General features: G+C 48.5%; 2 protein-coding genes and 1 pseudogene across 8 annotated transcripts in view; 1 reads left to right on the forward strand and 2 right to left on the reverse strand.

The window, feature by feature from the left end:
* KMT5A (lysine methyltransferase 5A) overlaps nt 1–2,790 on the reverse strand; it is a 30,888-nt gene extending 28,098 nt beyond the window's left edge. The window contains exon 1 of one of the 2 annotated variants that reach the window (XM_039471634.2): nt 2,685–2,760. In XM_039471634.2, the coding sequence (XP_039327568.1) occupies nt 2,685–2,694 (10 nt within the window). In that variant the 5' untranslated portion in view covers nt 2,695–2,760. Of the gene's footprint in view, nt 1–2,684 lie in introns of both variants that reach the window. The other variant, XM_074402082.1, reaches the window with a different exon arrangement.
* Nucleotides 2,791–4,686: 1,896 nt separating this feature from the next.
* On the reverse strand, nt 4,687–20,284 carry LOC101034746 (small ribosomal subunit protein eS21 pseudogene; annotated as a pseudogene).
* Nucleotides 20,285–20,364: 80 nt separating this feature from the next.
* Nucleotides 20,365–25,055, forward strand: part of SBNO1 (strawberry notch homolog 1) — an 81,990-nt gene continuing 77,299 nt past the window's right edge. For 2 of the 6 annotated variants that reach the window (XM_074402084.1, XM_074402085.1), the window contains exon 1: nt 20,365–20,531. The gene's annotated coding sequence lies outside the window, so the exon portion shown is untranslated. Of the gene's footprint in view, nt 20,532–20,926; nt 20,945–21,002; nt 22,277–25,055 lie in introns of those variants that run through there. The other 4 variants (XM_039471631.2, XM_039471632.2, XM_074402086.1 and 1 more) reach the window with 3 other exon arrangements.

The following is a 25,055-nucleotide window of genomic DNA, read 5'->3' on the forward strand; positions in this document are numbered from 1 at the left end:
CAATTCTAAATATCAGCCAGGCACAGTGGCTGATGCCTGTAATGCCTCCCATTTTGGGCTGATGCCCAAAATGCCTCCCAGCACTTTGGGAGGCTGAAGCAGGTAGATAACCTAAGGCCAGGAATTTAAGACCAGCCTGGCCAACATAGTGAAACTCCATCTCTACTAAAAATATGAAAGTTAGCTGGGCGTGGTAATAGGTGCCTGTAATCCCAGCTACTTAGGAGGCTAAGGCACGAGCATTACTTGAACCCAGGAGACAGAGGTTGCAGTGAGCTGAAATCACTCTACTGCACTCCAGCCTGGGCAACAGAGTGAAACATTGTCTTAAAAAAAAAAAAATCCCAGCCTCCTGAGTAGAGGGGATTACAGGCATGCACCACCACGTCAGGCTAATTTTGTTTTGTTTTATTTTTTTGAGACAAAGTCTCACTCTGTCACCCAGGCTGGAGTGCAGTGGCACGATATCAGCTCACTGCAACCTCCGTCTGCCGGGTTCAAGCAATTCTCCTGACTCAGCCTCCTGAGTAGCTGGGATTACAGGCACCTGCCACCATACCCAGCTAATTTTTATATTTTTAGTAGAGGCAGAGTTTCACCATGTTGACCAGGCTGGTCTTGAACTCCTGACCTCGTCATCTCCTGTGCTGGGATTACAGGCATGAGCCACCGTGCCCAGCTGCAATTATTATTTACCCATATTTTAAGTATCTCAATGATAGATGGTTATCTTTCCCCATAGATTAAAGCAATCTTTTTTTTTTTTTTTTTTTTTTTTTTGAGACAGAGTCTTACTCTGTCATTAGACTGGAGTGCAGTGGTGGGATCCCAGCTCACTGCAAACTCTGCCTCCCAGGTTCAAGCAATTCCCCTGCCTCAGCCTCCCGAGTAGCTGAGAATACAGGCGCACACCACCGCCCAGCTAATTTTTTATATTTTAGTAGCGATGGGGTTTCACCAAAATGACCAGGATGGTCTTGATCTCTTGACCTTGTGATCTGCTGCCTCAGCCTCCCAAAGTGCTGGGATTACAGGCATGAGCCACCATGCCTGGCCAAAGCAATCTTTTTTAATGCACTACTTTTAAGACAAGTAGTTTAAATGACTTTGCTGTGATGAGAAAAATGAACTCAGGAAGCACAGTTTTATTAAAACTTGTCAGATAAATTAAAATATACTTTTATATGCTTAATACTTTTCTTTTTCTTTTCTTTTCTTTTTTTTTTTTTTTGAGACAGAGTTTCGCTCTTGTTACCCAGGCTGGAGTGCAATGGCACGATCTCGGCTCACCGCAACCTCCGTCCGCCTCTTGGGTTCAGGCAATTCTGCTGCCTCAGCCTCCTGAGTAGCTGGGATTACAGGCACGTGCCACCATGCCCAGCTAATTTTTTGTATTTTTAGTAGAGACGGGGTTTCACCATGTTGACCAGGATGGTCTCGATCTCTTGACCTCGTGATCCACCCGCCTCGGCCTCCCAAAGTGCTGGGATTACAGGCTTGAGCCACCGCGCCCGGCCTGCTTAATACTTTTCTAAGGGAAAATATTAGTCTTAATTTTTTCCATGGGCTGGGTGATGACGTTCTTTAACCTCAAGTTCACTATGCCTCATTTTTTCATCAGGCTTTGGGTAAGTCTTATCAAAAAAGAACCTCTAGGGATGCTGGGAGAATAAATGATGCAACTGACTTCAGGGCCTGAAAACAAAGGGACCCAATAAATATTTGCTGAATAAATCATTATTTTATTCATTATTATTGCTATAGGGAGCATACTGCACTAAAGCAAATTCCTCCTAACACTTGATGCCTTGAAATATTGAGAAAAAAAATACTCCAACATTATTTTTTTTTTTTAACAATAATTCTACTCAACTTTCACGCTCAAGTTTTTGAGCGTCCCTTTAGCGTGAAAGAGACGCAGTGGCTGGAAATGACCAAGCAGTTGGAGATCTCTTTGCCGCATACCTGGGTTGCACTGTACTGACAGTCAACTAAGTATGCAAAGGGCTTCAGGCAGGACATCGCCTCCCAGGGCTGTACAAGCCCACCCAAGCCATCTACCGGGGGCGGGGCGAAGTCCTGATCAGATGCGGGGCCAAGGACCGCGCCCGCGAGGTACCAGAAACCCGTTTCATCCCAAAGTGGGCCAGCGGGGCCCGGCCATCGCTCCGCGGCACAGAGCTGACTCAGGACGTGGGGAGGGAGGAAAGGCGCCTGCCGCGGTGTCCGCCCTGACACGCTCCCCAAGATGCAGGTTACCCATCTGCGCCCTCGCCCAGGGATCACCTCCTTTCCCAACGAGAGGCAGCCCCAAAGTGGACGAAGCCTCACTCCCACCCCCGCCCCACTTCTATCAATAACGCCTATTCCCTGGAGGTGCCCTGCGCTTTAGTTTGCAAAGAGCTCTGTGACATATGGACCCACTGCCGTGGAGAGGCAGGCCCGCAGGTGCTCACTTCATAGAGGGGAAACAGAGGCACGGCAGTGAAAAGGGTTTCTGGGGGATTCGGGAGCCGCGGGGTGGGGGGGTTCCGCAGCAGCACCCTTACTCCCCCAATGCGGGTCCCCGAGCTCGCTCCGAACCACCCGCAGGAGGACACCTCCCCGCAGCCGCTGCCGCCACCCCGGCCCCCATCCCTCCAGCGCGACCCAGACGCCCGGGCGCCGGCCACTTGGACAAATACCTCTAGCCATGGTCCCACTCTGTCACCGCCTGGGATCTCCCGGGAAACCCAGCTTTCGAAAAAAGTTGCAACAACTGCAGCCAACTGCTCCGCCGGACTCCAGCTGCTCGACCGGATTGGCGCCGCCGCCCGCCCCTCTGCAGACTGCCCTTCCTGATAGGTGAACTCGGAGGGAGGCACCGTCCTACTCCCCGCCTCGTCGGCGGGGGCGGGTCCAGCCGCCTCACTTTCTACAAACGCTTTCCCGACAGGTCCCGGCGGAGGAGATGGGAGGGGGTTTAAATTTCACCGTCTCCCGGCGTTGATTGGCTGCGGTGGAAGACACCCGAGCTGCCATTGGGGGGACCCAGACTCCTCCCCCTTCTGCTGCTGAAGCTCCGCCTCCGGAGTGTGAGCCGCCGGGCTGAAACCCTGGGCGCTGAGCCTACCGGATCTGGGACTTCCGGTTCCCTGCGGGCTTGACCGGAACCCGACATTTGACCCCTAGACCTCCCCTTAGGAGCCTGGAAACCTGAGTCGGGCAGCAGTTTGGCAACTCCTGCACCCGGACCCCTCCAGCATTTCGATTCATTCATTCTCAGGTTTGAAAGGCCAGGCCAGGCGCAGGAGCTCACGCCTCTAATCCCAGCATTTTCGAAGGCCGAGGTGGGCAGATCACTTTAGGTCGGAGGTTCGAGACCAGAATGGCCAACATGGAAAAACCTCGTCTCTACTAAAAATACAAAACTAGGGAGGCCGAGGCGGGTGGATCACGAGGTCGAGAGTTCGAGACCATCCTGGTCGACATGGTGAAACCCCGTCTCTACTAAAAATACAAAAAATCAGCTGGGCATGGTGGCGTGTGCCTGTAATCCCAGCTACTCAGGAGGCTGAGGCAGGAGAATTGCCTGAACCCAGGAGGCGGAGGTTGCGGTGAGCCGAGATCGCGCCATTGCACTCCAGCCTGCAGCCTGGGTAACGAGAGCGAAACTCCGCCTCAAAAAAAAAAAAAAAAAAAAAAAATACAAAACTAGCCGGCCGTGGTGGCAGGCGCCTGTAATCCCAGCTACTCGGGAGGCTAAGGCAGGAACCTGGGAAGCGGAGGTTGCGATGAGCCGAGATCGTGCCCCTGCACTCCATCCTGGGCTACAGAACGAGACTCCATCTCAAAAAAGAAAGAAAGGTTTATTGAATATTCCAGTATTCAAAACCCTCAGGAAGAAAAATAAAAATAAAAATAAAATAAACCTCAGGCAAAACTCCGACCAACTAACTGGGTTATTGGGGAAAACTTCCAGGACCGCAAATATCCTAGTGCTTCACACCCACGCATTTTACAGATGGGGCAAAAGGGGAAGTGCGTCACTTACTCGCCGCCAGGTCAGCCAGCAATGTAATTGCAGGGCAAACACTAAATGGTTACCTTAACCCCAGGGAAGCAAGTATGCGCTGTTCCCCTCTCAGGAAGGGGCTCAGTCAATACGTTCCCAGAGGAGCAGGTGTCCAAGAGTCATTGCTTTGGACACAGGGAAGGTGTCCAGTAATGCTTTTCCCTGGAGCCCCTCCCAGGAGTGTGGGACGAGATCACTCATCCATCCTCTCTTTGGTACCTGAGAAGGTTTTGGATAGCCAACCATTGCCCAAGGACTCTGCCAAAGCACCAGGAAAATAGGAAAGCAGAATAAAGTGATCAATGGGAAAGGTAGAAAGGGATACTTATGTCACACAGTCACTGTGTCACTTGGCACGTCAGTTCAGCTCTCTGGCCTTCAGCTTCCCTAGCTGTCAAATGAAGGAGCTGATGCCATAATCTCCACCGTGCCTTACAGCTTCCATAAATACATAGAGGCGTTTGCTTTCTCCGAAATTTATGAATTCAGCCTTCATTGAGCACTATGCCTGCTGCTGTTTTGGATCCCTCAAGGACAGGGCTGCAAAGACACAGCTCCTTCTCTGCGTTTTTTTAGGGAGGAAACAAGACATTATTTAAAAGATCGTTTTATTTATTTATTTATTTTACGTATTTTATTTTAGGTTTTCACTATTTATTTACGACAAATACTCCACATCTACGATTCTCTCCAGTCAAAAGTCCTTTGAGATGATGCCATCAGCCTTGGCCAATCGCAGAATGGAATCCTCTGATTCACCCATCCTACGTATGGCCCCGCAGATAGCGTGCGTTTTAAACTGGCCGTTAAACCTGCCTGTGAACTTGTCAACCTCGGCCACGTTCAACTGGATGGATGCGTGGTCCTTGGCGCTGATGATGCGGTTGCTGGCGGAGCATTTCCGCGGCACGTACAGGTCCACGAACTCGCCAGCTTCGTTCTGCATCTCGAGGCCGTGCCTGCTGCCACCACACCGCGCTCCGGTAGAGAAAGGAAGCGGTGTGTCACCTGGCAGAGAAATAAAAATTGGCTCATTTTATTTTTTATTTTATTTTATTTTATTATTTATTTATTTATTTTGAGACGGAGTTTCGCTCTTGTTACCCAGGCTGGAGTGCAATGGCGCGATCTCGGCTCACCGCAACCTCCGCCTCCTGGGTTCAGGCAATTCTCCTGCCTCAGCCTCCTGAGTAGCTGGGATTACAGGCATGCGCCACCATGCCCAGCTAATTTTTTGGATTTTTAGTAGAGACGGGGTTTCACCATGTTGACCAGGATGGTCTCGATCTCTCGACCTCGTGATCCACCCGCCTCGGCCTCCCAAAGTGCTGGGATTACAGGCTTGAGCCACCGCGCCAGGCTTTTTTATTTTCTTTTTTATGAGACGGGAGTTTCACTCTTTTCGCCCAGGCTGGAGTGCAATGGTACAGCCTTGGCTCACTGCAACCTCCGCCTCCTGGGTTCAAGCAATTCTCCTGCCTCATCCTCCCAAGTAGCTGGGATTACAGGTGCCCACCACCAGGCCCAACTAATTTTGTAATTTTGTTTATCTGCTAATAAAGACATACCTGGTAATTTTGTATTTTTCGTAGAGATGGTGGGGGGCAGTGGGGAGGGGTCTCACCATGTTGGCCAGGCTGGTCTCGAACTCCTGACCTCAGGTGACCTGTCCTCTTCAGCCTCCCAAAGTGCTGGGATTACAGGCGTAAGCCACCATGCCCAGCCTATTTTTATTTTTCTTGAGACAGGGTCTCACTCTGTTGCCCTAGGCTGGAGTACAGTGGTTCAATCTCAGCTCACTACAGCCTCTGCCTCCCAGGCTCAAAACAGTTCTGCCTCAGCATCCTGAGTAGCTGGATTAGAGGCACCCACCACCATGCCCAGCTAAATTTTGTATTTTTAGTAGAGACAGGGTTTCACCATGTTGGCCAGGCTGGTTTCAAACTCCTAACCTCAATTGATCTGACAGCCTCAGCCTCCCAAAGTGCTGGGATTTACAGGTATGACGTACTGTGCTTGGCCCTATTTTTGTATTTTGAATAGAGATCGTGTTTTACTATGTTGGCCAGGTTGGTCTCAAACTCCTGGCATCCTGTGACCCACCCGCCTCAGCATTCCAAAGTACTGGGATTCTAGGCGTGAGCCACCACCCACAGACTAAAAGATTATTTTATTTTTATTTTATTTTATTTTTATTTTTTTGAGACGGAGTTTCGCTCTTGTTACCCAGGCTGGAGTGCAATGGCGCAATCTCGGCTCATCGCAACCTCCGCCTCCTGGATTCAGGCAATTCTCCTGTCTCAGCCTCCTGAGTAGCTGGGATTACAGGCACGCGCCACCATGCCCAGCTAATTTTTTATATTTTTAGTAGAGACGGGGTTTCACCATGTTGACCAGGATGGTCTCGATCTCTTGACCTTGTGATTCACCCTCCTCGGCCTCCCAAAGTGCTGGGATTACAGGCGTGAGCCACCGCGCCCGGCTATTTTATTTATATTTTGAGACAGAGTCTCATTCTGTCGCCCAGACTAGAGTACAGGGGAGCAAACTGGGCTCACTGTAACCTCCAACTCCTCGACTCAGGCAATTCTCCTGCCTCAGCCTCCCAAGTAGTTGGGATTACAAGCATGTGCCACCATGCCCATCTAATTTTTTTTTTTGACACAGAGTGCCTGTTGTCACCCAAGCTGGAGTGCAATAGCATGATCTTGGCTCACTGCAACAACCTCTGCCTCCTGGGTTCAAGCAATTCTCCTGCCTCAGCCTCCCAAGTAACTGGGATTATAGGTGCCTGCCACCACGCCCAGCTAATTTTTTCTATTTTTAGTAGAGACGAGGTTTCACCACGGCCAGGCTGGTCTCAAACTCTTGACCTCAAATGGTCTGCCTGCCTCCGCCTCCCAATGTGTTGAGATTACAGCCGTGAGCCACCGCACCCATCCAAAAGATTTTTATTTGTTTGCTTGCTTATTTGAGACACAGTCTCACTCTGTCGCCTAGGCTGGAGTGAAGTGGCATAATCTTGGCTCATGGGAACCTCCACCTCCCGGGTTCAAGCAATTATCCTGCCTCAGCCTCCCAAGTAGCTGGAATTACAGGTGCCCTCCACCATGAGGTCGAGTTTGAGACCAGCCTGGCCACCATGGCAAAAACCAGTCTCTACAAAAACAAAAAATTAGCAGAGTGGGGTGGCATACACCTGTGATTCCAGCTACTGGGGATGCAGAGGCAGGAGAACGCAGGAGGCAGAGGTTGCAGTGAGCTGAGGTGGCGCCACTGCATTCGAGCCTGGACAACAAGAGTGAAACTCCGTCTCAAAAAATATAAATAAATAAATAAATAAGCCTGGGTGCAGTGGCTCATGCCTATAATCCTAGCACTTTGGGAGGCCTAGGCGGGCAGCTCACCTGACGTCGGGAGTTTCAGATCAGCCTGATCAACATGGAGAAACCCGTCTCTACTAAAAATACAAAATTAGCTGGGTGTGGTGGTGCATGCCTGTAACCCCAGATACTTGGGAGGCTGAGGCAGGAGAATCGCTTGAACCCAGGAGGCAGAGGTTGCAGTGAGCTAAGATCATGCCACTGCACTCCAGCCTGTGCAACAAAAGCGAAACTCTGTCTCAAAAAATATGGATAGAAGGTATGCAAATAGGCTGGGCGCGGTGGCTCACGCCTGTAATCCCAGCACTTTGGGAGGCCGAGGCGGGTGGATCACGAGGTCAAGAGATCGAGACCATCCTGGTCAACATGGTGAAACCCTGTCTCTACTAAAAATATAAAAAAAAATTAGCTGGGCATGGTGGCGCGTGCCTGTAATCCAAGCTACTCAGGAGGCTGAGGCAGGAGAATTGCCTGAACCCAGGAGGCGGAGGTTGCGGTGAGCCGAGATCGCGCCATTGCACTCCAGCCTGGGTAACAAGAGCGAAACTCTGTCTCAAAAAAAAAAAAAAGAGAAGGTATGCAAACATATATATAAATATATATAATTATCATGTTTTTTTCTTTTTAAATAGAGACCAGGTTGTGCTATTTTGCCCAGGTTGGTCTTCGAACTCTTGGTTTCAAGTGCTTCTCCAACTTCCGCCTCCCAATGTGCTGGGATTACAGGCCTGAGCCACCACACCTGGCCTGAAATTCCCCTTCTATAGATAAACACATATGTTAATATGTTTAATATACATACACACAATATGCTGGCATGGTGGCTCGTGTCTGTGATCCCAGTACTTTGAGAGGCTGAGGCAGGGGAATCACTTGAGGCCAGGAGTTCGAGATCAGTCTGGCCAATGTGGTGAAACCCCATCTGTACTAAAAATACAAAAAATTAGCCAGGTGTGGTGGTGTGCACCTGTAGTCTCAGCTACTTAGGAGGCTGAGGCAGAAGAATTGCTTGAACCAGGGAGGCAGAGGTTGCAGTGAGCTGAGATCATGCCACTGCACTCCAGCCTGTGTGACAGAGCAAGACTCTGTCTCAAAAAAGTGAATAAATAAATAATATATATGTGTGCGTGTGTGTGTGTGTGTGTGTATATATATATTATATATATATATGCTGGGAACTAAACCAAATGAGGCAGTAGTGTCTGCCTCATAGGATTATTGCTGAAATGAGAGAATGACTATCAAGCATATGGGTATGTGGAATTTGAAGTGGTAGCCATTTAACAGTGAATAAAGTTGCAAAATTCGTGAATCACTGAACTTTGGAGTTATTAATAATTCCTTTCCTGTTCTTTTCTTTGGTTTCCTCAGAAGGAGACCAAAACTTGTCAATTAAGTAGCTTTTCAAGACAGTTTCAATGGTCTGGCTTCTTGCCCTTTGAGGGCAAAGAATGAAGCAAAAGGCCAGGTGGAGTGGCTTACACCTGTAATCCCAGCATTTTGGGATCGCTTGACACCAGGAGCTGAGATTACACCACTGCACTCCAGCCTGAGCGACAGAGCGAGACTTTGTCTAAAAAAGTAGTATATAGGGCCGGGCGCGGTGGCTCAAGCCTGTAATCCCAGCACTTTGGGAGGCCGAGGCGGGTGGATCATGAGGTCCAGAGATCGAGACCATCCTGGTCAACATGGTGAAACCTCGTCTCTACTAAAAATACAAAAAATTAGCTGGGCATGGTGGCGTGTGCCTGTAATCCCAGCTACTCTGGAGGCTGAAGCAAGAGAATTGCCTGAACCCAGGAGGTGGAGGTTGTGGTGAGCCGAGATCGCGCCATTGCACTCCAGCCTGGGTAGCAAGAGCGAAACTCTGTCTAAAAAAAAAAAATAAATAAAAAATAATTTGCCAGGTATGGTGGTGCAGCTACTTGGAAGGCTGAAGTGGAAGGATGGCTTCAGCCCAGGAAGCAGAGACTGCAGTGAGTTGATATCATACCATTGCACTCCAGCCTGGGCAATAAAGGGAGACGCTGTTTCAAAAAAAAAAAAAACAAAACATATATATATATATATATATATATGTTTTGTTTTTTTTTTTTTTAGACGGAGTTTCACTCTTGTTACCCAGGCTGGAGTGCAATGGCGCGATCTCGGCTCACCGCAACCTCCGCCTCCTGGGTTCAGGCAATTCTCCTGCCTCAGCCTCCGGAGTAGCTGGGATTACAGGCACGCGCCACCATGCCCAGCTAATTTTTTGCACCTTTAGTAGAGACGGGCTTTCACCATGTTGACCAGGATGGTCTCGATCTCTTGACCTCGTGATCCACCCGCCTCGGCCTCCCAAAGTGCTGGGATTACAGGCTTGAGCCACCGCGCCCGGCTATATGTATTTTTTAATATGAAAAAATGTTTTGTGTATATATAGAGTCAAGAGAATACATTTGGCACCAGATGATACAGATCCAAATGAATTTTTTTAAAAAATTTGAGACAGGGTCTGGATCCAGCACTTTGGGAGGCCGAGGTGGGTGGATCAGGAGGTCAGGAGATAAGACCATCCTGGCCAACAAGGTGAAACCCGTCTGTACTAAAAGTACAAAAATTAGCTGGGTGTAGCGGCACATGCCTATAATCCCAGTTACTCAAGGGGCTGAGGCAGAAGTGCTTAAACCTGAGAGGTGGAGGTTGCAGTGAGCCGAGATCGTGCCAGTGAACTCCAGCCTGGTGACAGAGAGACTCTCAGAAAAAAAAAAAAATGGGGGCGGTCGAGGTGCCTCACACCTGTAATCCCAGCACTTTGGGAGGCCGAGCAGGCAGATCATGAGGTCAGAACATCGAGACCATCTCGGCTAACACGGTGAAACCTCGTCTCTACTAAAAATCCAAAAAGTTAGCAAGTATGGTGGCACAAGCCTGTAGTCCCAGCTACTCGAGAGGCTGAGGGAGGAGAATTGCTCAAACTCGGAAGGTGGAGGTTGTAGTGAGCCAAGATTGCGCCACTGCACTCCAGCCTGGGTGACAGAGTGAGACTTGGTCTTGAAAAAAAAAAAGACAGGATCGCCAGGGCGTGGTGGCTCATGCCTGTAATCCCAGCACTTTGGGAGGCCGAGGCGGGTGGATCACGAGGTCAAGAGATCGAGACCATCCTGGTCAACATGGTGAAACCCCGTCTCTACTAAAAATACAAAAATTAGCTGGGCATGGTGGCGCGTGCCTGTAGTCCCAGCTACTCAGGACGCTGAGGCAGGAGAATTGCCTGAACCCAGGAGGCGGATGTTGCAGTGAGCCGAGATCGAGCCATTGCACTCCAGCCTGGGTAACAAGAGCGAAACTCCATCTCAAAAAAAAAAAAAAAAAAAAAGACAGGATCTTGGCTGGGCACAGTGGCTCACACATGTAATCCCAGCACTTTGGGAAGCTGAGGCAGGTGGATCACCTGAGGTCAGGCGTTCAAGCCCAACCTGGCCAACATGGTGAATCCCTGTCTCTACTAAAAATATAAAAATTAGCTGGGTGTGGTAGTGGGCACCTGTATTTCCAGCTACTCAGGAGGCTGAGGTGCGAGAGAATCGTTTGAACCCTGGAGGCGGAGGTTGCAGTGAGCCAAGATTGAGCCATTGCACTCCAGCCTGGGCAACAGAGGGAGATTCCATCTAAAAAAAAAGGGTCTCAGCTGGGAGTGGTGGCTCATGCCTGTTGTCCCCCGGCTCTTTGGGAGGCCAAGGTGGGCAGATCATCAGAGGTCAGGCGTTCAAGACCAGCCTGTCCAACATGATGAAATCCTGTCTCTAGTAAAAATACAAAAATTAGGGCCAGGTGAGGTAGCTCATGCCTGTAATCCCAGCACTTTGGGAGGACGAAGCAGGTGGATCACATGAGGTCAGGAGTTAGAGATGAGATCAGCCTGGCCAACATGGTAAAATCACCGCATTCGGCCTGAAAAATACGAAAGAATTAGCTGGATATGGTGGCTCATGCCTGTAATCCCAGCTACTTGGGAGGCTGAGGCAGAAGAATTGCTTGAATTTAAGAGCAGAGGTTGCGGTGAGCCGAGATTGAACCATTGCACTCCAGCCTGGGCAACAATAGCTAAACCCCGTCTCAAACACACACACACACACACACACACACACACACACACACACACACAAGCCAGACATGGTGGCACACACTTGTAATCTGAGCTACTTGGGAGACTGAGGCAGGAGGGTCACTTAAACCCCAGTGAGCTGAGATCTTGCCACTACACTTCAGCGTGGGTGACAGAGTGTAAGACTCCATCTCAAAAAAAACAGACAGGGTCACGTTATGTTGCTTGTCTTGCACTCCTGGACTCAAGCCAACTCTCATGTTGGCCTCTCAAAGTAGTACTGTACAATTACAGGTATGAGCTACTGCATTCAACCCCAACTAGCTTTTACACACAATGAGGCTTTTTGTTTATCTGTCAAGTGGATATAGCTACTTTTCTCCACATTTTCTCTTAAAGAAAAAGTATTATTCGTGTGCCTGTAATCCCAGCTACTCAGGAGGCTGAGGCAGGAGAATTGCCTGAGCCCAGGAGGCGGAGGTTGCGGTGAGCCAAGATCGCGCCATTGCACTCCAGCCTGGGTAACAAGAGCGAAACTCCGTCTCACACACACACACACACACAAAAAAAAGAAAAAGTATTATTAAACTAGTTGTACAATATATTGGGAATTCCTTTCCGTTTTTTTTTTTTTTTTTTTTTTTTTTTTTTTTTTTTTGTGAGATGGAGTTTCGCTCTTGTTACCCAGGCTGGAGTGCAATGGCGCGATCTCGGCTCACCGCAACCTCCGCCTCCTGGGCTCAGGCAATTCTCCTGCCTCAGCCTCCTGAGTAGCTGGGATTACAGGCACGCGCCACCATGCCCAGCTAATTTTTGTATTTTCAGTAGAGACGGGGTTTCACCACGTTGACCAGGATGGTCTCGATCTCTTGACCTCGTGATCCGCCCGCCTCGGTGCTGGGATTACAGGCTTGAGCCACCGCGCCCGGCCTGTTTTTGTTTTCAAGACAGGGTCTCGCAATGTTACCCAGGCTGTGGTACAGTGGTGTAATCACAGCTAACTGCAGCCTCAACTTCCCTAGCTCAAGTGATCCTCCCACCTCAGCCTACTGAGTGGCAGGGATGACAGGCGTACACCATCACACCTGGCTATTTTTTGCAATTTTTGTAGAGGCAGGGTCTTGCCATGCTGCCCAAGCTGGTCTCAAACTCCTGTCCTCAATGATCTGCCCGCCTCCACCTCAGAGCATTCTGGGATTACAGGCGTGAGCCATAGCTCCCGGCCCAGAATGTAATTTTTCTTAAAATTTTCCTGTATGGGTTTTTATTTATGTATTTATCTTAAATTGGTGAGTTTGAAGGAATGAATGAATACCCATCATTTTGGTTCTGGGAGATGTTCTTAATAGATGCATGATTTGCTGGTTACTGTAACAAAGTACTGCAAACTAAGTGGCTTAAACTATAGAAATGTATTGTTATCGTGTCTAAACATCCTATACCACAAAAAAAGAAAAAGACTAAAAAAAAAAAAAGAAAAAAAAAAAGAAAAAAAAGAAATATATTGTTGTGCAGTTCAGTTCTGGGGGCCAGAAGTTCAAAATCAAAGAGTTGGTGGTTCCTTCCGCCTGAATGCCATGAGCAATGGTCTCTCCCATAGCTTCTGATGGTGAGCAGACAATCTGACATTCCTCGGCTTGTAGAAGGTAGGAGTATCTTTTTTTGTTTGTTTTTTTCCACAAAAACAGAAAACCAAGAAGGTAGAAGTATCACCCGGATCTGTGCCTGCATCTTCACATAGCGTTCTGCCTCTACAAGGACACCGTCATGTTGGATTAAGGCCAATGACCTCATTTTAACTTGATTAGATCTGTAAAAACATCTCCAAATAAGGTCACATTCTGAGGTACTGGGGGTTAGGACAGGACTTCAACATATGAATTTGTGGGGACATAATGCAACCCATAGCAAGAGTGTTATTTTTTATTTTTATTTTTTGAGATGGAATTTCGCTCTTGTTACCCAGGCTGGAGTGCAATGGCGCGATTTTGGCTCACCACAACCTCCGCCTCTTGGGTTCAGGCAATTCTCCTGCCTCAGCCTCCTGAGTAGCTGGGATTACAGGCACAAGCCACCATGCCCAGTTAATGTTTTGCATTTTTAGTAGAGACGGGGTTTCACCATGTTGACCAGGATGGTCTCGATCTCTCGACCTCGTGATCCACCCGCCTCGGCCTCCCAAAGTGCTGGGATTACAGGCTTGAGCCACCGCGCCCGGCCAAGAGTGTTATTAAAAAAATAATTTAGGCCTGCGGTGCTCACGCCTGTAATCCCAATACGTGGGGAGGCTGAGGCAGGTGGATCACGAGGTCAAGAGATGGAGACCATCCTGGCCAACATGGCAAAACCCCATCTCTATTGAAAATACAAAAATGAGCTGGGCATGGTGGTGTGTGCCTATAGTCCCAGCTACTAGAGAGGCTGAGGCAGGAGAATCGTTTGAACCCGGGAGGCAGAGCTTGCAGTGAGCCGAGATTGCACCTTAGCACTCCAGCCTGCTGACAGTGAGACTCCATCGCAAAATAAAATAATAATTATAATAATAATTTAGGTATTTTAAGGCTAAGTGTGGTGGCTCACACCTGTAATCCCAGTGCTTTGGGAGGCTGAAGTGGGAGGATCACTTGAGGCCAGGAGTTCAAGATCAGTCTGGGCAACATAATGAGACTCTGTCTCCACAAAGAAATTTACAAATTTGGAAAGGTGCAGTGGCTCCTGCCTGCAATCCCAGTGGTTTTGATGCTGTGGTGGGCAGATCACTTGAGGTTGGAAGCTTGAGACCAGACTGGCCAACATGGTGAAAACCCATCTACTAAAAATACAAAAATTAGCTGGGTGTGGTGACACATGACTGTAATTCCAGCTACTGGAGGGGCTGAGGCACAAGAATTGCCTGAACCCAGGGGACAAATGTTTCAGTGAGCTGAGATCTCACGACTGCGCTCCAGCCTGGATGATGGAGTGAGACTCTGTCTCAAAAAAAAAAAAGAAAAAAAAAATTAGCTGAGCATGGTGGCAGGTGCCTGTAATCCCAGCTACTCAGGAGGCTAAGACAAAAGAATCACTTGAACCCAGGAGGTGGAGGTGGCAGTGAGCTGAGATTGTACCACTGCACTCCAGACTGGGTCACAGAGTGAGACTCGATCTAAGAAAGAAAGAAAGAAAAATTTACAAATTAGCCAGGCATGGTGGCACATGCCTATAGTCCCAGTTACTGGGGAGGCTGATGTGAAAGGATCACTTGAACCCCTGGGTTCAAGGCTACAGTTAGCCATTATCTCACCACTTAGTCGAGCCTGGGGGACAGAGCAACACCGTCTCAAAAAACAAAACAAAATGTTTAGATTTTTTAAATGGGCTTTTTAAAGGCAAACTTTATAAACATTAACAGCAATGTTTCCATTATAAAAATATAAAAATAGTTTTCAGTTTTTTGTTTTGTTTTGTTTTGTTTTGTTTTGAAGCAGAGTCTTGTTCTCTTGCCTGGTAGCATGATCTCATCTCACTGCAACCTCCACCTCCCGAGATTCAAGCGATTTAAATCTAAGCTTTAAGCCCAGGCTGGGTGTAGTGGCGCAATCTTGGCTCACTACAACCTCCACCTCCTGGGTTCAAGAGATTCTCCTGCCTCAGCCCTCTGAGTAGCTGGGATTACAGGCACCCACCACCACACTCAGCTAAGTTCTGTATTTTTTGTAGATGGGGTTTCACTGTGTTGGCTAGGCTGGTTTCGAATTCCTGACCTCAAGCAATCTGCCCGCCACGGCTTCCCAAAGGGCTGGGATTACAGGCATGAGCCACCATGCTCAGCCTTCCTCGCAGTTTCTTCTACCTGCTTTGCTTTGTTCTTCGCTGTCTCAGGCCCTTTGCATGTGCTGTTTCCTCCTGGCAGTGCATTTCCTTCTCTTTACCTAGTTACATCTACTTTTCACATTTCAGCTTAGTCATCATTTCCTGAAGGAAGTCTTCTTTTTCTAAAACAAAATACTTAAGAGATGGGGTCTTGCTATGACACTCAGGCTGGATTATAGTGGATATTCACAGTCACAATCAGTACTTTCCAGCTTTAACCTCCTGGCCTCAAGAGATCCTCCTGCCTCAGACTCCCAATTAGCTGGAATAGCTAAGGAAACATTTGACTTTCCCAATCAGATCAAATTTCTCTATAATAGTCTCTGTCAGCTACTTTGCAGCACTATCACAATTGCAATTTTTACATTTTGTATAACTTTGGTATTAGTGCTCTCTAGACTATAAAGGCATTAATCTCTTTCTCTTTTTTTAAAAAAATTTTTTCTTTATTTTTATTCTTCTCTGCATATAAAGGTATTAATCTCAAGGGCACGGACCCTTGCCCCACCTATTTTTCTTAACCATGTATCCTTAACCCCTAAGGCAGTGTCTGGCACATAGCACTTGCACTTGTAAACATTTGGTGATTAATGTGAGAAGTGCTGTGTAAATAGCCATAGGGAAGTCAACACCATGCCTCAATAAGGATTTTTCTGAATCATCTGCTTCCAGCAGTATCTCTGTTCTGGGTGCACGCAGCAAGCCTTCTTCCTACCTCAGACCCTCAGTGTCTCAGTTCCTCAACCTTGATGGAACTGCTGTTAATCGTGTTTTCTTTTTTTTTTTGAAACAGAGTTTCACTCTTGTCACTCAGGCTGGAGTACAGTGGTGTGATCTCAGCTCACTACAACCTCCGCCTCCTGGGTTCAAGCAATTCTCCTGCCTCAGCCTCCGGAGTAGCTGGGATTACAGGTATCCGCCACCATGCCCAGCTAATTCTTTGTATTTTTAGTTGAGACAGGGTTTCACCATGTTGGGCAGGCTAGTTTTGAACTCCTGACTTCAGGTGATTTTTTTTTTTTTCTTTTGAAGACGGGGTTTCATCATGTTGGTCAGGCTGGTTTTGAATATCCAACCTCATGATCTGCCCACCTCAGCCTCCCAAAGTGCTGAGATTACAGGCATGAGCACTGCGCCTGGCCAATTGTGTTGTCTTTCAAAGATGCTTTATGTACATGCAAATAAAACATATATAGTCAGTCTTATTATGCGAGTTCTGTATTAGCAGATTTAACCAGCCTTGAATTACAAATATTAAAAAAAAAATTAAAAAGCATTTACATTGCATTCTGTATTATAAGTAATCTACAGATGATTTGAAGTACACAGGAGAGCTGGGTAGAGTGGCTCATTTGTAATCCCAGCACTTTCGGAGGTTGAGGAAAGCAGAGAGCTTGAGCTGAGTTTGAGACTGGCCTGGGCAACATGGTGAAACCCCGTGTCTACAAAAAAATACAAAAATTAGCTGGCTGTGGTGGCAAGCATCTGTAGTCCCAGTTACTCAGGAGGCTGAGGTAGGAGAATTACCTGAGCTTGGAGACGGGGAAATTGAGGCTGTGGTGAGCTATGATTGCACCACTGCACTCCAGCCTGGGTGACAGAATGAGACTCTGTCTCAAAAAAACAAAAAAAAAGTATACAGGAGGATATACACAGGTTATATCCTAATACTATGCCCTTTTATATAAAGGACTTCAGCATCCTTAGATTTTGATATCTGCTGGGGGACCCTGGAACCCATCTCCCCACAGATGAGGGATGACCGTGTGTGTGTGTGTGTGTGTGTGTGTGTGCGTGTGTCACGCACACTCATAGCGGTGCCTCATTCTTTTGAGCTTTTTTTTAAAAAAAAAGTTTACTTTTTTTTTTTTTTTTTTTTTTTTAAAGACTGGGCTTCACCATGTTTGTCAGGCTGGTCTTGAACTCCCGACCTCAGGTGATCCGTCTGCCTTGGACTCCAAAGTGCTTGGATTACAGGCGTAAGTCACCATGCCCGGCCAAAAGTTTACTTTTTTAAGATGAAGTCTTACTCTGTGCCCAGACTGAGGTGCAGTGGCATGATATTTTGGCTCACTGCGATCTTCACTTCCCAGGTTCAAGCAATTCTCCTGCCTCAGTCTCCCAAGTAGCTGGAACTACTGGTGCGTGTCACCATGCCTCGCTAATTAAAAAAAATTTTTTTAGTGTGGGCGCAGTGGCTCACGCTTGTAATCTCAGCACTTTGAGAGCCAAAGCAGGTGGATCATGAGGTCAGGAGATTGAGACCATCCTGGCCAACATGGTGAAACGCCATCTTTACTAAAAATACAAAAAAAAAATCTGGGGGGTGGCGTATACCTGTAGTCCCAGCTACTCGGGAGGCTGAGGCAGGAGAATTGCTTCAATCCATGAGGTGGAGATTGCAGTGAGCAGAGATCATGCCACTGCACCAAAGCCTGGGTGGCAGTACGAGTCTCTGTCTCAAAAAAAAAAAAAATTGTTATCTATGTCACTTCTCACTTTCAGAATCTAATACTCATCTAATCCTGCTGTGCAACTAGAGTCAGAGGCCAATTGGAAACCAAACTGTGCTAACCAAGCTCTGAAGTCACTGCTGCATTAACTACAATGCCTTAATTCTCTTTACTGCATTTTCCCACATTTCTTTCTTCTTTCATAACATACAGACTTGTGGCTGGACATGGTGGCTCATGTAATCCCAGCACTTTGGGAGGCCAAGGTGGGTGGATCACCTGGAGTTTGAGACCAGCCTGGTCAACATGGTGAAACCCCGTTTCTGATAAAAAAACAAAATACAAAAATGAGCGGGGCATGGTGGTAGGCACCTGTAATCCCAGCTACTTGGGAGGTTGAGGAAGGAGAATCGCTTGCACCTGGGAGGCAGAGGTTGCAGTGAGCCGAGACTGTGCCACTGCACTCCAGCCTGGGCAACAAGAGCAGAACTTCCTCTCAAAACAAACAAACGAACGAAACATAGAGACTTGTAATTGATTGCTTGCTGTCATCTGCACAAGGCCATAAGCTAGTGATTTCAGTGGACAAGACAAATGAGGTCCTTGTTTTTATGGGAAAAACAAAAAAACAAAAAAAAAAAACTTTTTTTTTTTTTTTTTGAGATGAAGTCTGGCTCTGTAGCCCAGGCCAGAGTGCAGTGCAACCTCCACTTCCCGGGTTCAAGCGATTCTCCTGCCTCAGCCACCAGAGAAGTTGGGACTGCAGGTGAGCACCACCACGCCCAGCTAACTTTTGTATTTTTAGTAGAGACAGAGTTTCACCATGTTGGCCAGGGTGGTCTGGATCACTTGACCTCAGGTGATCCGACCCCCTCGGCCTCCCAAAGTGCTGGATTACAGGCGTGAATCTGAACCCGCCTATTTGTATTTTTAGTAGAGATAGAGTTTGGCCATGTTGGCCAGGTTGGTCTCGAACTTATAACCTCAACTGATCCACCCACCTCAGCCTCCCAAAGTGCTAGGATTACAGGCGTGAGCCACCGTACGGCTAGAAAATATATATTTTTTCCCCTGAGAGGGAGTTTCACTCTCGTTGCCCAGGCTGGAGTGCAATGGCATGAGCTCGGCCCAGTGCAACCTCTGCGTCCTGGGTAAAAGCGTTTCTTCTGCTTCGGCCTCCCGAGTAGCTGGGATACAGGCACCCGCCACCACGCCCGGCCTGATATTTTGCATTATTTTTGTCTTTACAGGTTTTTTTCTGTTTGTGAGAGGATTAAATGAAATAATTTGATTAGTAAAGCAATTAGTCAGCACTTAAAATATTTGTAAATGTTATACAAATATATAATACATATTTATGTATATACACACCAAAGTTTCCCATTCTTTCTATGACTGCTTTTTCCCCTTTCCCCTCATACTTTGTCTCTTGAAAAGTTCACACTGTAACCTCCAACTGTTCCAGGTACTTGGTTTGCTTTCAGCACGAAGCTTGTGGGATGCGCAGCCAGTGGGGGGCAAGAATCACCCAGGCGTGCTTATTACCCAAGCAACGGAGTCAAACAGCACTTTCAGAATGACTTTACAAAAGGGTTACCAACAAGGTAATATGTTTATTGTGTTAAGTCGCTTAATAATAACTAAAACATGAAAACGAGTTAAATGAGAAGCAGTAGGGACCGCCCTACTCTTAAGTATTCATTAATTGGGAGCCCCGGTGTGCTGGGCTTGCGGGTGAGCATGAAGACAGGCGTGGGATGGCTGAGCTCGCAAGCCTCAAGCTGAGATCTTGGCAGTGGACGCGCCGAGGGCTCCAGGTTACTAGCGGTTTCACTGCCAATAAAGTGCTTTGAGCAAATCTAACAAGCAATGAATATGTAAACATTTTGTTTCTAGGACTAACTAGGTGATGACGAGATTTTCCAAGTGACAAAAACGCCGCTAGCTAACTTCCTGGGCCGCAGCTCCCCACCCTAACAGGTTCTGAAAATAGCTCCAGGCCCTTCCTAGCCGGAGTTTGAAAGCAGGCGCGGGGCGCATGCGCGCAGCCCACCGGCCGACCTCCCGGTGCCCGGAGCATGCGGACCTTCTTCCCGACAGCCCACGGGGGAAACAAGGGCGGGGAAACGGAATTACCGCGAGCTCTCCTTGAGAGCCGGCGGAAACAGTAATCACGTGACTCTCCTAAGCGGCCTTCGCTTTCCCCCTCCCCCTTCTCGGAAACCCGGCCCCCTCACCCCTCGCCCACCCCAGAGCCGCGGTAATGGACCGTTTGGGTTCCGGAATTCTCTTGGATCCAACAACTGGTACCGGGCCTAGGAAAGCCGGCGGAGTCCGTTTTTGGCGGCGAAGGCTGGGGGGTGGTCAAGATGGGGGGGGAAATCATCTTCCTTCACCTAGGAGGGAGACAGGGCGGAGAGGGGCACAGAGGAGAGGGTGGGGAGGCGGGAGGAAGTCACGTGAGGGCGCGGCGCGCGCTGCGTGTGCGCGGCGCCTCGTCCGTCGCCCCTCCCCCGCCCCTCCCGACGGGGCGGGGGGGTTGGGGGAGGGGCGTCAAGATGGCGGCGGGGAGGTAGGCAGAGTCGGACGCCGCTGCTGCCGCCGCCGCCGCCGCCACCGCCGCCTCCGCTCCAGTCGCCTCTGCTTCTTCAAACTCGCACCTCCCGGGAGGAGCTGTCCTGGCGCCGGGTTCCGCGGGGAAAGTAAGTCCTTCCCTTGGCCGTTTTCTCCTTCCACACTCCCCCTCCCGGACAGCCTCCCACTCCCACCCTCCTAGGGGGGCCGTGTGGGGCCAGGCTTGGGGGGGCAGCCACCTCGCCCCCGCTTGGGGCCTCCCTTGCCGCTCTCTGTCCCCCGCGGCCGCGCGCTCCCGGGCCCTCGGGGTCATGGTACCGGCGGCAGCGCCGCCGCTGCACCCGCTTCCTCCGCCCGTCAGAGCCGGGCCCTGCTGTCGTCGCTCGTGGGGCTTTCGGGCTCCTGGAGCCCCGCTGTCCCGGGCCGGAGGCACCCCCTCTTGAACCGCGGGGCAGAGTCCGTGCACGCCGGCTCCGCTGGGTTCGCCGCGTTGGCTTTCGCCTCACAACCCGGGGCTGCGGGTCCCGGACCCGCGGGGAAAGTAAGGTCCGGATCCTTCCCAAGTCCTCTCTCTCGCCCCAGCTTTGCACCTGGGTCTGGGCGAGGGAGGGAGGCGAGCGACTGGGTCGTCCTTCCTGGATCTGAATCCCGTAGCGGCAGTTTCGTGCACGCCCCGCTGTTGAGGCGGTGGGGAAGCCGCGGGGGACACGTGCAGGCTCCCTTCACGCCTCTCCGGGCGGCTCGCGTGGTTCTGCCTCGGCAGGCGAGCGCACCTCCCAGACCCTAAGAATACACGCAGGGGAATGGCAGTTAGAGATTTGCTGACTTTGAGGGCGTTTGGCGTAACGAGCATCCAGAGTTCCCGAAAGCAGTGTATGCCGGTGGTTTCCCAGAAGTGGTTTGGGGTCGGCTTAACCGCTGAGGAGATTTGGATGTGCCTAAACCCTTGGGATTGTTTCTTTCCTGACCCTGGCATCCAGCTCCTCCCTTTCCCACCCCTCCTTTGTGCTTCTGTTTGGTTAATGTTTGCGGACCACTAACTTGATCCTCGCACCGAGCAGCTTTTTATGTGCGTGCTCGGTTTCCTGTGGGAGGCTTTTGTTTTGGGGAGTCGCTGATGGAGAAACGTGGGAAAAGAACGGGCGAGGAAATGAGAGACAAATAAAGCAACGTTTTTATCCGTTGAATTGCGCAGCCAATTGTAAGTGCACCCGGAAGTTTGTACTGAACACGTGTTAGGGAAGGTTAAAAACTGGTCGGTCCCCTTTGACCTTTGAAAGCTGGTTATTAGCATTTTGTTTTAAGTATTTCTTATTCTCCAGACAACTAGAATTAGGTATAGAATATGGCTTCTAAAGAGTCAGCCAGGAGGTTCCAGAGAGCTGTCAAACCCTGAGGTGCCCTAGCAAGAACTGACTTAGCACTTGCTGATAAGTCTATGAGCTGACAGTACAGAGGGATTCTATTTTCCATCATATTTTCTAGCAATCATAATTCATTTTCATAAGCCTGGGGAAAGCTATCATGGTTGCACAAAAGAGAGCGGAATTTCCTACTATCTGGTGACTTTAGTAGGACGTTAATTTTGCAAGCAAAGGAACATTTTCTCTCATCTTTTAAAGAAGTTTCCAAAATTTTTCGAATCGGAGACGACTTTACTTTTTTCTTCTGGCTTCCGCTTTTTATCTTCCATTCCAACTATATTCCATATAATTGCCTTTAGAATATTTATGTTATTTTTTAATTTTTGAAACAGGGACCCGCTCCGTTGCTCAAGCTGGAGTGCAGTGAACGTGATCATAGCTAACTGCAGCTTGAACTCCTGGGCTCAAGCGATCCTCCCACTTCAGCCTCCAGAGTAGCTGGATTATAGGTGTGTACCACTACAGCGGCTAATTTTTTGATTTTTTTGTGGAGAGGCTGAGGTCTCACCATGTTGCCAGGCAGGTACTGGTCTTAAGTGATCCTCTGGCCTCCGCCCCCCAAAGTGCTTGGATTACAGGCATGAGCCACTGTATCTGGCCCCATCAAAATCTTTTTTATTATTTTTATTTTTTTGAGACAGAGTCTCTCTCCATTGCCCAGGCTCTGTTGCCGAGTGCAGTGGCACAAACGGCTCACTGCAACCTATGCCTCCCATTTTCAAGCAATTCTCCTGCCTCAGTCTCCTTAGTAGCTGGGATTATAGGTGTGCACCCCCACACCCAGCTCATTTTTTTTCTGCCTCAGTCTCCTTAGTAGCTGGGATTACAGGTGTGCACCACCACACCTAGCTCATTTTCTTAATGTATTTGGTGGACACAGGGTTTCACCGTGTTGGCCAGACTGGTCTCACTGCTGACCTCAAGTGATCTGCTCACCTCGGTTTCCCAAAGTGCTGGGATTACAAGCGAAGCCACTATGCCCGGCCCCCCCGTTCAGAATCTTAAATAAAACTTCACTTTAGTTGCTGAAGGGGGGAGATTGCATTAGTGGCCTACTATTCATTCATTCATTCATTGAATGCTGTTATATGTCAGGCAATTTTGTATGTTTTAAGTGCCCTGCTCAAAATACTATTTAGGGGCAGCATGCAGATTCACTTTATGGTTTAAATAGTGGTTTGCCTCCACCAGGTGAGGTGGCTCAAGCCTGTAATCCAGCACTTTGGGAGGCCAAGGCACATGGATCACTACGTCAGGAGTTCCAGACCATCCTGGCTAACACGGTGAAACCTTGTCTCTACTAAAAATAGAGTCTCTACTAAAAATAGAAAAAATTAGCCGGATATGGTGGCACGTGCCTGTAATCTCAGTTACTCGGGAGGCTGAGGCAGGAGAATCACTTGAACCCGGGAGGCAGAGGTTGCGGTGAGCTGAGATGGTGCCATTGCACTCCAGCCTGGACGACAGAGTAAGACTCCATCTCAAACAAAACAAAACAGAAGTGGTTTGTCTCAAGGAGTTTAGCTACAAATATGTTTGGGCATTTCTTAGCATCTAAATTGAGCTTAGATTTGTTACTGGCCACCTGTGAAGAGGGGAAACACTCAGGTCTGGTCTTACTGAGTAACCTCACTTTCCATGCGGCTCTGTGAGTTTACATGCTTTGCCTGTGAAAAGCTGGTGTAAAGATACTTTTTTGTCTTTCTTGAGATGGTGTTTTGGTCTTGTCGCCCAGACTGGAGTGCAATGGTGCAATCTTGGCTCACTGCAAGCTTCGCATCCCAGGTTCAAGAGTTTCTCCTTCCTCAGCCTCCTGAGTAGCTGGGATTACAGGTGCCTGCCACCACGTCCAACTAATTTTTTTATATTTTTAGTAGAGAGGGGTTTCGCTATGTTGGCTAGGCTGGTCTTGAACTCCTGACCTCACGTGATCCCCCTGCTTCAGCCTCCCAAAGTGCTAGGATTACAGGAGTAAACCACCATGCCTGCCCAAAGATAATTTTTAAGAGGAATTACTTTTGCGTTGAATACCAGTTAATAGCTATCTAAAATGATGCAATCCTAAAGTTTTTGCAGTTCTTTTTGGTTTTGTATGCTAATTGACAGATCCAGTTTGCTGTGGCTTGAACTCATGAAGTATTAAGACAATCTTAGGAATACCACTGAAATTACATTAAAAGAAAATAAGTTATAGGCGGGGTGCAGTGGCTCACACTGTAATCCCAGTACTTTGGGTGGGCAGATAATGAGGTCTTGAGATCGAGACCATCCTGGCTAACAGGGTGAAACTCTGTCTCTCTAAAAATAAAAAAAATAAAAAAAAAAAAATTAGCTGGGCATGGTGGCATGAGCCTGTAGTCCAAGATAGTCGGGAGGCTGAGGCAGGAAAATTGCTTGAACCTGGGAAGTGGAGGTTACAGTGAGCTAAGATTGTGCCACTGCACTCCAGCCTGGACAACAGAGCCAGACTGTCTCAAAAAAGAAAAAAAAAAAAAAAAAGGTATGAAACCCATCAAATTAACTTGCTTCTTTGTATCTTTGGAGGTAATATATAGATTAGAGCCATGATTTTCTTTTTTTTTTCTTTTTTTCTTTCTTTCTTTTTTTTTTTTTTTTTATACGGAGTCTTGTTCTGGTGCCAGGTTGGAGTGCAGTGGTGTGGGCTCACTGCAGCCTTTGCCTCCCGGGTTCAAGCGATTCTGCTGCCTCAGCCTCCTGAGTAGCTGGGACTACAGGCGTGTACCACTTGCTAATTTTTTTTTTTGAGACAGAGTCTCGCTCTTGTTACCCAGGCTGGAGTGCAATGGCGCGATCTCGGCTCACGGCAACCTCTGCCTCCTGGGTTCAGGCCATTCTCCTGCCTCAGCCTCCTGAGTAGCTGGGACTACAGGCACGCACCATCATGCCCAGCTAATTTTTTGTATTTTTAGTAGAGACGGGGTTTCACCATGTTGACCAGGATAGTCTCGATCTCTTGACCTCGTGATCTGCCTGCCTCGGCCTCCCAAAGTGCTGGGATTATAGGCTTGAGCCACCGCGCCCGGCCACCTGCTAATTTTTTGTACTTTTTAATAGAGATAGGGTTTTATTATGTTAGCCAGGATTGTCTCCATCTCCTGACCTTGTGATCCGCCCATCTCAGCCCTCCAGAGTGCTGGGATTACAGGCTTGAGCCACTGTGCCTGGCCCAGCTAATTTTTTTTTGTATATTTAGTAGAGATGGAGTTT

Source organism: Saimiri boliviensis, chromosome 7 (assembly GCF_048565385.1).
Source record: "Saimiri boliviensis isolate mSaiBol1 chromosome 7, mSaiBol1.pri, whole genome shotgun sequence".
NCBI classification, from domain to species: domain Eukaryota; kingdom Metazoa; phylum Chordata; class Mammalia; order Primates; family Cebidae; genus Saimiri; species Saimiri boliviensis.